At 47.2% G+C, this 14,569-nt stretch overlaps 1 protein-coding gene across 7 annotated transcripts in view; it reads left to right on the top strand.

Annotated features, from left to right (window-relative positions):
* The window catches only part of LOC115157240 (coiled-coil domain-containing protein 85C-B), a 108,323-nt gene that overhangs the window by 79,673 nt on the left and 14,081 nt on the right, over positions 1-14,569 (top strand). For 5 of the 7 annotated variants that reach the window (XR_003868439.1, XR_003868425.1, XM_029705451.1 and 2 more), the window contains one exon: positions 1,614-1,655. The exons of the other annotated variants lie outside the window; for them this stretch is intronic. Coding sequence is in view for 3 of the 5 variants with exons in the window: in XM_029705451.1 (XP_029561311.1) it covers positions 1,614-1,655 (42 nt within the window). In the remaining 2 variants the exon portion in view is untranslated. The remainder of the gene's footprint in view (positions 1-1,613; positions 1,656-14,569) is intronic. 7 annotated transcript variants of the gene reach the window in all.

Here is a 14,569-nt window from a genome sequence, read left to right as displayed (position 1 = left end):
AACCAATAGGTAATCGATCCTAAAACCTTTTGAACCAATAGGTAATCGATCCTAAAACCTTTTGAACCAATAGGTAATCGATCCTAAAACCTTTTGAACCAATAGGTAATCGATCCTAAAACCTTTTGAACCAATAGGTAATCGATCCGAAAACCTTTTGAACCAATAGGTAATCGATCCTAAAACCTTTTGAACCAATAGGTAATCGATCCGCAAAACTTTTGAACCAATAGGTAATTGATCCGAAAACCTTTTGAACCAATAGGTAATCGATCCTAAAACCTTTTGAACCAATAGGTAATCGATCCGAAAACCTTTTGAACCAATAGGTAATCGATCCGAAAACCTTTTGAACCAATAGGTAATCGATCCGAAAACCTTTTGAACCAATAGGTAATCGATCCGAAAACCTTTTGAACCAATAGGTAATCGATCCTAAAACCTTTTGAACCAATAGGTAATCGATCCGAAAACCTTTTGAACCAATAGGTAATCGATCCGAAAACCTTTTGAACCAATAGGTAATCGATCCTAAACCTTTTGAACCAATAGGTAATCGATCCTAAAACCTTTTGAACCAATAGGTAATCGATCCTAAAACCTTTTGAACCAATAGGTAATCGATCCTAAAACCTTTTGAACCAATAGGTAATCGATCCGAAAACCTTTTGAACCAATAGGTAATCGATCATAAAACTTATCTCAGCATATAGTCATCAGCCATGTAAACATGAAATATTTTCACTTTGTTTTGTCTTTTTTTCCCCTTTATTTGGCCTCCCAAGTTTTCTGAGCAAAAAAATAAAGATATATATTTTTTTATTATTGTAAACCACCAGGAAATCAGCTCCAAGGAATTTTAATTTTGGAAATGTGTTCCAAAGTATTCCCACACATAATAGAGCATCTATATGATCGTATACAAATGTAATGTTTGAAATGATGCTGTTTTAATCAATTATCTGGTTAGGCTTCAGTTTGCAAATGATTTGTCATTATGTTTCCGACCCCCTGACCATCCTCTGAAGAACAAATCATCCCGCGGCTGAATCTAGTTGGATGATCTCTGCTTTAAATTGTATGGCTTGATACACTGAAGCACTGTATGCTATTCTATTACGTGAGGCTCAGGTCACGTCAGTGCAAAAGCACCGTAGCGATAGACCAACTCAAGCTTCGTCTTTGAAGACATAAAAGCGATTTAAATATATATTTAATTGGGATCTTATTTATTTTTAGCACTTATTTTCCCAGTGATCTTCCTTCAGATTATTATGTTGGCAAAGTGTGTGGGCTGGAACCACTGACACAAAACTTGTATCATCGAGGCAATTAATAAGTAGGTGCTAAAGATTGGCCTCCATTACCTTTTACATAAGGATACCTGATATTAACTTTCCTTTAGAACGATTTTGGTAAGATAATGTATATCTCTGCTTTGTGATCATCACAGTTAATATCCTCCTACATAGCCAGACATAGTGTTGCCATCTGTTGTGTGTTTACTTTGTTTTACAATTTACTTTGTTTTACAATGACCTATGACCTCGGTGTCACACAAAACAATTGGTCAGCCATCCTCTCATAATATCTCTTGCTCCCCCCACATTCAGGCCTGTAGCAGAGATAGTTTATCACAGATACAGAGAAACAAGGTAACTCTCTAAGTCCAACTCTACGCTGGTCTTTATATGCTATTACTTTCTGTGGTGGGGGGCCTTTCACACCTGTCAGCTTACACATTGGCCTCATGTTCTGCCAAATCGCTATCAAGCCGCTGTAGCATGCAAGCTAATTATACTATGCTCTTGGTGGCTTAGTCCACAGCTCTGTTGGTGTGTGTTAGGCCTGGGAGGTGAATGATATGATACAGTGTATTGTACAGAGGCCTGGGAGGTGAATGATATGCTACAGTGTATTGCATTGAGGCCTGGGAGGTGAATGATATGCTACAGTGTATTGTACAGAGGCCTGGGAGGTGAATGATATGTTACAGTGTATTGTACAGAGGCCTGGGAGGTGAATGGTATGCTACAGTGTATTGCATTGTATTGAGGCCTGGGAGGTGAATGATATGCTACAGTGTATTGCATTGTATTGAGGCCTGGGAGGTGAATGATATGCTACAGTGTATTGTACAGAGGCCTGGGAGGTGAATGATATGCTACAGTGTATTGTATTGAGGCCTGGGAGGTTAATGATATGCTACAGTGTGTTGTATTGTATTGAGGCCTGGGAGGTGAATGATATGCTACAGTGTATTGCATTGTATTGAGGCCTGGGAGGTGAATGATATGTTACAGTGTATTGCATTGTATTGAGGCCTGGGAGGTGAATGATATGCTACAGTGTATTGTATTGAGGCCTGGGAGGTGAATGATATGCTACAGTGTATTGTATTGAGGCCTGGGAGGTGAATGATATGCTACAGTGTATTGCATTGTATTGAGGCCTGGGAGGTTAATGATATGCTACAGTGTGTTGTATTGTATTGAGGCCTGGGAGGTGAATGATATGCTACAGTGTATTGCATTGTATTGAGGCCTGGGAGGTGAATGATATGTTACAGTGTATTGTATTGTATTGAGGCCTGGGAGGTGAATGATATGCTACAGTGTATTGTATTGAGGCCTGGGAGGTGAATGATATGCTACAGTGTATTGTATTGAGGCCTGGGAGGTGAATGATATGCTACAGTGTATTGCATTGTATTGAGGCCTGGGAGGTGAATGATATGCTACAGTGTATTGCATTGTATTGAGGCCTGGGAGGTGAATGATATGCTACAGTGTATTGTATTGAGACCTGGGAGATGAATGATATGCTACAGTGTATTGTACAGAGGCCTGGGATGTGAATTATATGCTACAGTGTGTTGTACAGAGGCCTGGGAGGTGAATGATATGATACAGTGTATTGTACAGAGGCCTGGGATGTGAATGATATACTACAGTGTATTGTACAGAGGCCTGGGAGGTGAATGATATGCTACAGTGTATTGTACAGAGGCCTGGGATGTGAATGATATACTACAGTGTGTTGTATTGTACAGAGGCCTGGGAGGTGAATGATATGCTACAGTGTGTTGTATTGTACAGAGGCCTGGGAGGTGAATGATATGTTACAGTGTGTTGTATTGTACAGAGGCCTGGGAGGTGAATGATATGTTACAGTGTGTTGTGAAGCATGAATGCTTGTCCCAGCCTGTAGGGCCGTCTGGTGGGTGTATGAGGGCGACACAGCGAACTCAGGTAGAGAACCAGACATCATTAATGCATGACTGACAACTGGTGTATGTAAGCCAGAAAATGAACACATCCTGAAAGTTATACAAACGTCCTGTTGTTGATCTGTTGTTGATGATGTTGTTGATCTGTTGTTGATGATGTTGAGGAATTTTTGCTTTCTATGACAAACTTAGTGAAATGTGAGATCTCGAGATGGAGAAAGGAACCGACACATATCTGCTTAAAATTGTGAAAAAGACACAAATTACTTATTTGAAATTTGCGACTGGCACACTTTTCAGTGAGTATTACACAATTTCCATCACAACGCATTTCGTGTGTATTACACTATTTCCCATTTGTTGTGGTTAATGTTAGCTAGGCTAGCTAGGTGGCTAACGTTAGCTAGGACAGGGGTTAAGGTTAGGGTTAGGGGTTAAGGTTAGGTAACATGCTAGCTAAGTAGTCCCGTGTGCCCCAGTTGGTAGAGTATGGCACTTGCAACGCCAGGGTAGTGGGTTCAATTCCCAAGGGGGACCAGTGTGAACAAATATGAAAATGTATGCACTCACTTCTGTAAGTTGCTCTGGAGAAGAGCATCTGCTAAATGACTAAACATTATTTGTTTATTGTTAAAAGGTACACTATGCAGAAATCGCTCCGCCATTTCATGTTTGCTAAAATTCTAATAAACGCAGCAAAAAAGAAACAGATCTTCATTGTAAAGGGTTTAAACACGGTTTCCCATGCTTGTTCAATGAACCATAAACAGTTAATGAACATGCACCTGTGGAACGGTCGTTAAGACACTAACATCTTACAGACTGTAGGCAATTAAGGTCACAGTTATGAAAATTTAGGACACTAAAGAGGCCTTTCTACTGACTCTGAAAAACACCAAAAGAAAGATGCCCAGGGTCCCTGCTCATCTGCGTGAACGTGCCTTAGGCATGCTGCAAGGAGGCATGAGGACTGCAGATGTGGCCAGGGCAATAAATTGCAATGTTCGTACTGTGAGACGCCTAAGGCAGCGCTACAGGGAGAAAGGATGGACAGCTGATCGTCCTTGCAGTGGTGTAACAACACCTGCACAGAATCGGTACATCCGAACATCACACCTGCGGGACAGGTACAGGATGGCAACAACAACTGCCCGAGTTACACCAGGAACGCACAATCCCTCCATCAGTGCTCAAACTGTCCGCAATAGGCTGAGAGAGGCTGGACTGAGGGCTTGTAGTGTAATGCTGTGCGTTACACGGAAGACATCCTCCTCCCTCATGTGGTACCCTTCCTGCAGGCTCATCCTGACATGACCCTCCAGCATGACAATGCCACCAGCCATACTGCTCGTTCTGTGCGTGATTTCCTGCAAGACAGGAATGTCAGTGTTCTGCCATGGCCAGCGAAGAGCCCGGATCTCAATCCCATTGAGCACATCTGGGACCTGTTGGATCGGAGGGTGAGGGCTAGGGCCATTCCCCCCAAAAACATCCAGGAACTTGCAGGTGCCTTGGTGGAGGAGTGGGGTAACGTCTCACAGCAAGAACTGGCAAATATGGTGCAGTCCATGAGGAGGAGATGCACTGCAGTACTTAATGCAGCTGGTGGCCACACCAGATACTGACTGTTACTTTTGATTTTGACCCCCCCCCCCTGTGTTCAGAGAAACATTATTAAATTTCTGTTAGTCACATGTCTGTGGAACTTGTTCAGTTTATGTCTCAGTTGTTGAATCTTGTTATGTTCATACAAATATTTACACATGTTAAGTTTGCTGAAAATAAACACAGTTGACAGTGAGATGACATTTCTTTTTTTTTAGTTTGCCTAATTTCAGTTTATGTGACAAAACAAGCAGTCATTGTGTAGAGAATCAGAGTATCATCTAAACCGCTGTGAAATATCTTCTCCATAACCAATATTGTAGTTTCAGCTGTTTGAAGCTGGTACACAAAACAAAAAGTAAAAGACACAAAAACTACATTTAATAACGGGAAGCATAGAAATAGTACACATAAAACAGATTTATCGCTTCTTAGACTTGCTTTCAATGAGACTGAAGGATCTATAACTCACATTTCTATGTGAATTTGGTCAGGTCGCCCAAAAGGTTATATATTGTAGCTTTATAGGGTTAAGGGGGAAGGGTTAGCTAACATGCTAAGTAGTTGCAATGTAGCTAAAAAGTAGTTGCAAAGTTGCTAATAGATAAAATGCTAAAGTTGTCTCCTGTCATTTGTCTTAATTAAGTAACCTACTGACTTTCTGTTATTTGAAATTCACTATATACAAAATTGTGTATTGCAAAAAAAAAAATTTTTTGTGTGCCTTGTCATTAATTTAAAATAAGCAATTTGTGTCTATATCACAATCATCTGTGATATTGGGTTGGTTCTTGTAGAGATATTTCCTCCTTCCCTGTTCTGTGGAGATATATCCTCCTTCCCTGTTCTGTGGAAATATTTCCTCCTTCCCTGTTCTGTGGAGATATTTCCTCCTTCTGTGGAGATATTTCCTCCTTCCCTGTTCTGTGGAGATATTTCCTCCTTCCCTGTTCTGTGGAGATATTTCCTAACGTCCCAGTTTTGTGAAGGTGAAGCAGTGAAACGTAGTTGATTGTGAAGGAAACAATAAGAGCATTAGAATGGAATGTTGACCCTCCTAACTGGCTGGATTGTGTGGTTTACACTTTAAACTTTGTAAAGAAGGATTATGCTGTGGGCTAGACACAACAGTGGAAATACCTAGACACAACAGAAAGAAGTCTGCACACCCCTATTTAATATACACATGTACAAAAACACTGACTTGAGAACTGCGTCAAAAGTACTTAAATCATTTTAGAAGTGACTTCTGTCTACTTGAGTATTGAAGTGTGTTATTATAACAGTCCCCTTGTTCACTGTCCTACTGCACATGGTCCACTTTAGACAGACCGGTGTAGTGTTACTCTGGCTGAGTCGGCCTGAGTAGTTCAACAGTCTTTAGAAAGACTGTTGATGGGGGAATGCTAGAGGAGTGATGGGGAGTGGGAATGCTAGAGGAGTGATGGGATGGGGGAATGCTAGAGGAGTGATGGGATGGGGGAATGCTAGAGGAGTGATGGGATGGGGGAATGCTAGAGGAGTGATGGGATGGGGGAATGCTAGAGGAGTGATGGGGTGGGAAATGCTAGAGGAGTGATGTGATGGGGAATGCTAGAGGAGTGATGGGGTGGGGAATGCTAGAGGAGTGATGGGGTGGGGAATGCTAGAGGAGTGATGGGGTGGGGAATGCTAGAGGAGTGATGGGGTGGGGAATGCTAGAGGAGGGTGGGAATGCTAGAGGAGTGATGGGAATGCTAGAGGAGTGATGGGGAATGCTAGAGGAGTGATGGGGAATGCTAGAGGAGTGATGGGATGGGGAATGCTAGAGGAGTGATGGGGTGGGGAATGCTAGAGGAGTGATGGGGTGGGGAATGCTAGAGGAGTGATGGGATGGGGAATGCTAGAGGAGTGATGGGATGGGGGAATGCTAGAGGAGTGATGGGATGGGGGAATGCTAGAGGAGTGATGGGGGAATGCTAGAGGAGTGATGTGATGGGGAATGCTAGAGGAGTGATGTGATGGGGAATGCTAGATGAGTGATGGGGAATGCTAGAGGAGTGATGGGGAATGCTAGAGGAGTGATGGGGAATGCTAGAGGAGTGATGGGATGGGGGAATACTAGAGGAGTGGTGGGGAATGCTAGAGGAGTGATGGGATGGGGGAATGCTAGAGGAGTGATGGGATGGGGGAATGCTAGAGGAGTGATGGGGTGGGGAATGCTAGAGGAGTGGTGTGATGGGGAATGCTAGAGGAGTGATGGGATGGGGGAATGCTAGAGGAGTGATGGGGTGGGGAATGCTAGAGGAGTGATGGGGTGGGGAATGCTAGAGGAGTGATGGGATGGGGAATGCTAGAGGAGTGATGGGATGGGGGAATGCTAGAGGAGTGATGGGGGAATGCTAGAGGAGTGATGGGGAATGCTAGCGGAGTGATGGGATGGGGGAATGCTGGAGGAGTGATGGGATGGGGGGAATGCTAGAGGAGTGATGGGGAATGCTAGCGGAGTGATGGGATGGGGGAATGCTGGAGGAGTGATGGGATGGGGGAATGCTAGAGGAGTGATGGGGAATGCTAGAGGAGTGATGGGATGGGGAATGCTAGAGGAGTGATGGGGTGGGGAATGCTAGAGGAGTGATGGGGAATGCTAGAGGAGTGATGGGATGGGGGAATGCTAGAGGAGTGATGGGGGAATGCTAGAGGAGTGATTGGATGGGGGAATGCTAGAGGAGTGATGGGGGAATGCTAGAGGAGTGATGTGATGGGGAATGCTAGAGGAGTGATGGGATGGGGGAATGCTAGAGGAGTGATGTAATGGGGAATGCTAGAGGAGTGATGTGATGGGGAATGCTAGAGGAGTGATGGGATGGGGGAATGCTAGAGGAGTGATGGGATGGGGGAATGCTAGAGGAGTGATGTAATGGGGAATGCTAGAGGAGTGATGGGGAATGCTAGAGGAGTGATGGGAAATGCTAGAGGAGTGATGTGATGGGGGAATGCTAGAGGAGTGATGGGATGGGGGGAATGCTAGAGGAGTGATGGGGTGGGGAATGCTAGAGGAGTGATGGGATGGGGAATGCTAGAGGAGTGATGGGATGGGGGAATGCTAGAGGAGTGATGGGGGAATGCTAGAGGAGTGATGTGATGGGGAATGCTAGAGGAGTGATGGGGGAATGCTAGAGGAGTGATGGGATGGGGGAATGCTAGAGGAGTGATGGGGAATGCTAGAGGAGTGATGGGGAATGCTAGAGGAGTGATGGGGTGGGGAATGCTAGAGGAGTGATGTGATGGGGAATGCTAGAGGAGTGATGGGATGGGGGAATGCTAGAGGAGTGATGGGGTGGGGGAATGCTAGAGGAGTGATGGGGAATGCTAGCGGAGTGATGGGATGGGGGAATGCTGGAGGAGTGATGGGATGGGGGAATGCTAGAGTAGTGATGGGGAATGCTATCGGATTGATGGGATGGGGGAATGCTGGAGGAGTGATGGGATGGGGGAATGCTAGAGGAGTGATGGGATGGGGGAATGCTAGAGGATTGATGGGATGGGGAATGCTAGAGGAGTGATGGGATGGGGAATGCTAGAGGATTGATGTGATGGGGAATGCAAGAGGAGTGATGGGATGGGGGAATGCTAGAGGAGTGATGGGGAATGCTAGCGGAGTGATGGGATGGGGGAATGCTGGAGGAGTGATGGGATGGGGGAATGCTAGAGGAGTGATGGGATGGGGGAATGCTAGAGGAGTGATGGGATGGGGGAATGCAAGAGGAGTGATGGGGTGGGGAATGCTAGAAGAGTGATGTGATGGGGAATGCTAGAGGAGTGATGGGATGGGGGAATGCTAGAGGATTGATGGGGAGGGGGAATGCTAGAGGAGTGATGTGATGGGGGAATGCTAGAGGAGTGATGTGATGGGGAATGCTAGAGGAGTGATGGGATGGGGGAATGCTAGAGGAGTGATGGGGAATGCTAGAGGAGTGATGTAATGGGGAATGCTAGAGGAGTTATGCGGAATGCTAGAGGGGTGATGCGGAATGCTAGAGGAGTGATGTGATGGGGGAATGCAAAGGAGTGATGTGATTGGGGAATGCTGGTTGAGTGATGGGATGGGGAATGCTAGAGGAGTGATGGGATGGGGGAATGCTAGAGGAGTGATGGGGTGGGGAATGCTAGAGGAGTGATGGGATGGGGAATGCTAGAGGAGTGATGGGATGGGGGAATGCTAGAGGAGTGATGGGGGAATGCTAGAGGAGTGATGGGGGAATGCTAGAGGAGTGATGTGATGGGGAATGCTAGAGGAGTGATGGGATGGGGGAATGCTAGAGGAGTGATGGGGTGGGGAATGCTAGAGGAGTGATGGGGAATGCTAGAGGAGTGATGGGATGGGGGAATGCTAGAGGAGTGATGGGGGAATGCTAGAGGAGTGATTGGATGGGGGAATGCTAGAGGAGTGATGGGGGAATGCTAGAGGAGTGATGTGATGGGGAATGCTAGAGGAGTGATGGGATGGGGGAATGCTAGAGGAGTGATGGGATGGGGGAATGCTAGAGGAGTGATGTAATGGGGAATGCTAGAGGAGTGATGTGATGGGGAATGCTAGAGGAGTGATGGGATGGGGGAATGCTAGAGGAGTGATGGGATGGGGGAATGCTAGAGGAGTGATGTAATGGGGAATGCTAGAGGAGTGATGGGGAATGCTAGAGGAGTGATGGGAAATGCTAGAGGAGTGATGTGATGGGGGAATGCTAGAGGAGTGATGGGATGGGGGAATGCTAGAGGAGTGATGGGGAATGCTAGCGGAGTGATGTGATGGGGGAATGCTGGAGGAGTGATGGGATGGGGGAATGCTAGAGGAGTGATGGGATGGGGGAATGCTAGAGGAGTGATGGGATGGGGAATGCTAGAAGAGTGATGGGGAATGCTAGCGGAGTGATGGGATGGGGGAATGCTGGAGGAGTGATGGGATGGGGGAATGCTAGAGGAGTGATGGGATGGGGGAATGCTAGAGGAGTGATGGTGAGGGGAATGCTAGAGGAGTGATGGGATGGGGGAATGCTAGAGGAGTGATGGGATGGGGGAATGCTAGAGGAGTGATGGGATGAGGAATGCTAGAGGAGTGATGGGATGGGGAATGCTAGAGGAGTGATGTGATGGGGAATGCTAGAGGAGTGATGGGATGGGGGAATGCTAGAGGAGTGATGGGATGGGGGAATGCTAGAGGAGTGATGGGATGGGGGAATGCTAGAGGAGTGATGGGGTGGGGAATGCTAGAGGAGTGATGGGATGGGGGAATGCAAGAGGAGTGATGGGGTGGGGAATGCTAGAAGAGTGATGTGATGGGGAATGCTAGAGGAGTGATGGGATGGGGGAATGCTAGAGGATTGATGGGGAGGGGGAATGCTAGAGGAGTGATGTGATGGGGGAATGCTAGAGGAGTGATGTGATGGGGAATGCTAGAGGAGTGATGGGATGGGGGAATGCTAGAGGAGTGATGGGGAATGCTAGAGGAGTGATGTAATGGGGAATGCTAGAGGAGTGATGCGGAATGCTAGAGGGGTGATGCGGAATGCTAGAGGAGTGATGCGGAATGCTAGAGGAGTGATGGGGAATGCTAGAGGAGTGATGTGATGGGGGAATGCAAAGGAGTGATGTGATTGGGGAATGCTGGTTGAGTGATGGGATGGGGAATGCTAGAGGAGTGATGGGATGGGGGAATGCTAGAGGAGTGATGGGATGGGGGAATGCTAGAGGAGTGATGTGATGGGGGAATGCTGGGGGAGTGATGGGATGGGGGAATGCTAGAGGAGTGATGTGATGGGGGAATGTGAAGCAGCATGAGCCAGAGGTGCAGTGATGGCGTGCTAATTGTATCTCTGGAGTGCATGTTGTTGTGGCAGAAGGCTGTGTTCTGCATTCAGTCTCCTGACACCCAGGAGCGCCAGATGTGACATACACACACACACACACACACACACACCGCTCACTGTGTTATTTATAGCTAGGTTTACAAGGTTCTTCCAGCCATCACGTGACCACACACACAACATGCTGGACGTGCGTGACTCTGGAAATGTCATAGGAAACATTGGCGATTCTCCCTAAAGACAGACAGATGGATGGATGGCTAGTTAGAACCCCCAGGTACCTGTGATCTTTATGAATATGAGAGAATACGTAGAGAACAACATTTCAGAATATTTCCATATGAGACATTTTTGACCTCCTATCCCTGTGCACAACAGTGTGTTGGTAGGTTCTGGGGGCTGTGATGTGGATATTGAACAGTGTGTTGGTAGGTTCTGGAGGCTGTGATGTGGATATTGAACAGTGTTGGTAGGTTCTGGGGGCTGTGATGTGGGTATTGAACAGTGTGTTGGTAGGTTCTGGGGGCTGTGATGTGGGTATTGAACAATGTTGGTAGGTTCTGGGGGCTGTGATGTGGGTATTGAACAGTGTTGGTAGGTTCTGGGGGCTGTGATGTGGATATTGAACAGTGTGTTGGTAGGTTCTGGGGGCTGTGATGTGGGTATTGGACAGTGTTGGTAGGTTCTGGGGCTGTGATGTGGATATTGAACAGTGTTGGTAGGTTCTGGGGGCTGTGATGTGGGTATTGAACAGTGTTGGTAGGTTCTGGGGGCTGTGATGTGGGTATTGAACAGTGTGTTGGTAGGTTCTGGGGGCTGGGATGTGGGTATTGAACAGTGTGTTGGTAGGTTCTGGGGGCTGTGATGTGGATATTGAACAGTGTTGGTAGGTTCTGGGGCTGTGATGTGGATATTGAACAGTGTTGGTAGGTTCTGGGGGCTGTGATGTGGATATTGAACAGTGTGTTGGTAGGTTCTGGGGGCTGTGATGTGGGTATTGAAAAGTGTTGGTAGGTTCTGGGGGCTGTGATGTGGATATTGAACAGTGTTGGTAGGTTCTGGGGGCTGTGATGTGGGTATTGAACAGTGTGTTGGTCGGTTCTGGGGGCTGTGATGTGGGTATTGAACAGTGTTGGTAGGTTCCTGGGGCTGTGATGTGGGTATTGAACAGTGTTGGTAGGTTCTGGGGGCTGTGATGTGGGTATTGAACAATGTTGGTAGGTTCTGGGGGCTGTGATGTGGATATTGAACAGTGTGTTGGTAGGTTCTGTGGGCTGTGATGTGGGTATTGAACAGTGTGTTGGTAGGTTCTGTGGGCTGTGATGTGGGTATTGAACAGTGTTGGTAGGTTCTGGGGGCTGTGATGTGGATATTGAACAGTGTTGGTAGGTTCTGGGGGCTGTGATGTGGGTATTGAACAGTGTGTTGGTAGGTTCTGGGGGCTGTGATGTGGATATTGAACAGTGTGTTGGTAGGTTCTGGGGGCTGTGATGTGGGTATTGAAAAGTGTTGGTAGGTTCTGGGGGCTGTGATGTGGGTATTGAACAGTGTTGGTAGGTTCTGGGGGCTGTGATGTGGATATTGAACAGTGTGTTGGTAGGTTCTGGGGGCTGTGATGTGGATATTGAACAGTGTGTTGGTAGGTTCTGGGGGCTGTGATGTGGATATTTAACAGTGTGTTGGTAGGTTCTGGGGGCTGTGATGTGGATATTGAACAGTGTGTTGGTAGGTTCTGGGGGCTGTGATGTGGGTATTGAACAGTGTGTTGGTCGGTTCTGGGGGCTGTGATGTGGGTTTTGAACAGTGTTGGTAGGTTCTGGGGGCTGTGATGTTGGTATTGAACAGTGTTGGTAGGTTCTGGGGGCTGTGATGTGGGTATTGAACAATGTTGGTAGGTTCTGGGGGCTGTGATGTGGATATTGAACAGTGTTGGTAGGTTCTGGGGGCTGTGATGTGGGTATTGAACAGTGTTGGTAGGTTCTGGGGGCTGTGATGTGGGTATTGAACAGTGTTGGTAGGTTCTGGGGGCTGTGATGTGGGTATTGGACAGTGTTGGTAGGTTCTGGGGCTGTGATGTGGATATTGAACAGTGTTGGTAGGTTCTGGGGGCTGTGATGTGGATATTGAACAGTGTTGGTAGGTTCTGGGGGCTGTGATGTGGGTATTGAACAGTGTGTTGGTAGGTTCTGGGGGCTGTGATGTGGGTATTGAACAGTGTGTTGGTAGGTTCTGGAGGCTGTGATGTGGATATTGAACAGTGTTGGTAGGTTCTGGGGGCTGTGATGTGGGTATTGAACAGTGTGTTGGTAGGTTCTGGGGGCTGTGATGTGGGTATTGAACAGTGTGTTGGTAGGTTCTGGGGGCTGTGATGTGGGTATTGAAAAGTGTTGGTAGGTTCTGTGGGCTGTGATATGGGTATTGAACAGTGTGTTGGTAGGTTCTGGGGGCTGTGATGTGGGTATTGAACAGTGTGTTGGTCGGTTCTGGGGGCTGTGATGTGGATATTGAACAATGTTGGTAGGTTCTGGGGGCTGTGATGTGGGTATTGAACAGTGTTGGTAGGTTCTGGGGGCTGTGATGTGGATATTGAACAGTGTGTTGGTAGGTTCTGGGGGCTGTGATGTGGGTATTGAACAGTGTTGGTAGGTTCTGGGGGCTGTGATGTGGGTATTGAACAGTGTGTTGGTAGGTTCTGGGGGCTGTGATGTGGGTATTGAACAGTGTGTTGGTAGGTTCTGGGGGCTGTGATGTGGGTATTGAACAGTGTTGGTAGGTTCTGGGGGCTGTGATGTGGATATTGAACAGTGTGTTGGTAGGTTCTGGGGGCTGTGATGTGGATATTGAACAGTGTTCGTAGGTTCTGGGGGCTGTGATGTGGGTATTGAACAGTGTGTTGGTAGGTTCTGGGGGCTGTGATGTGGGTATTGACCAGTGTGTTGGTAGGTTCTGGAGGCTGTGATGTGGATATTGAACAGTGTTGGTAGGTTCTGGGGGCTGTGATGTGGGTATTGAACAGTGTGTTGGTAGGTTCTGGGGGCTGTGATGTGGGTATTGAACAGTGTTGGTAGGTTCTGGGGGCTGTGATGTGGATATTGAACAGTGTGTTGGTCGGTTCTGGGGGCTGTGATGTGGGTTTTGAACAGTGTTGGTAGGTTCTGGGGGCTGTGATGTGGATATTGAACAGTGTTGGTAGGTTCTGGGGGCTGTGATGTGGGTATTGAACAGTGTTGGTAGGTTCTGGGGGCTGTGATGTGGGTATTGAACAGTGTTGGTAGGTTCTGGGGGCTGTGATGTGGTTATTGAACAGTGTTGGTAGGTTCTGGGGGCTGTGATGTGGGTATTGGACAGTGTTGGTAGGTTCTGGGGCTGTGATGTGGATATTGAACAGTGTTGGTAGGTTCTGGGGGCTGTGATGTGGATATTGAACAGTGTTGGTAGGTTCTGGGGGCTGTGATGTGGGTATTGAACAGTGTGTTGGTAGATTCTGGGGGCTGTGATGTGGGTATTGAACAGTGTGTTGGTAGGTTCTGGAGGCTGTGATGTGGATATTGAACAGTGTTGGTAGGTTCTGGGGGCTGTGATGTGGGTATTGAACAGTGTGTTGGTAGGTTCTGGGGGCTGTGATGTGGGTATTGAACAGTGTGTTGGTAGGTTCTGGGGGCTGTGATGTGGGTATTGAAAAGTGTTGGTAGGTTCTGTGGGCTGTGATATGGGTATTGAACAGTGTGTTGGTAGGTTCTGGGGGCTGTGATGTGGGTATTGAAAAGTGTTGGTAGGTTCTGTGGGCTGTGATATGGGTATTGAACAGTGTGTTGGTAGGTTCTGGGGGCTGTGATGTGGGTATTGAACAGTGTGTTGGTAGGTTCTGGGGGCTGTGATGTGGGTATTGAAC

The sequence above is a fragment of the Salmo trutta genome, chromosome 1 (assembly GCF_901001165.1).
Source record: "Salmo trutta chromosome 1, fSalTru1.1, whole genome shotgun sequence".
Classification (NCBI taxonomy): Eukaryota; Metazoa; Chordata; class Actinopteri; order Salmoniformes; family Salmonidae; genus Salmo; species Salmo trutta.
The sequence above is the reverse complement of the archived record's forward strand: the minus strand, read 5'-3'. Positions and strand labels throughout refer to the sequence as shown.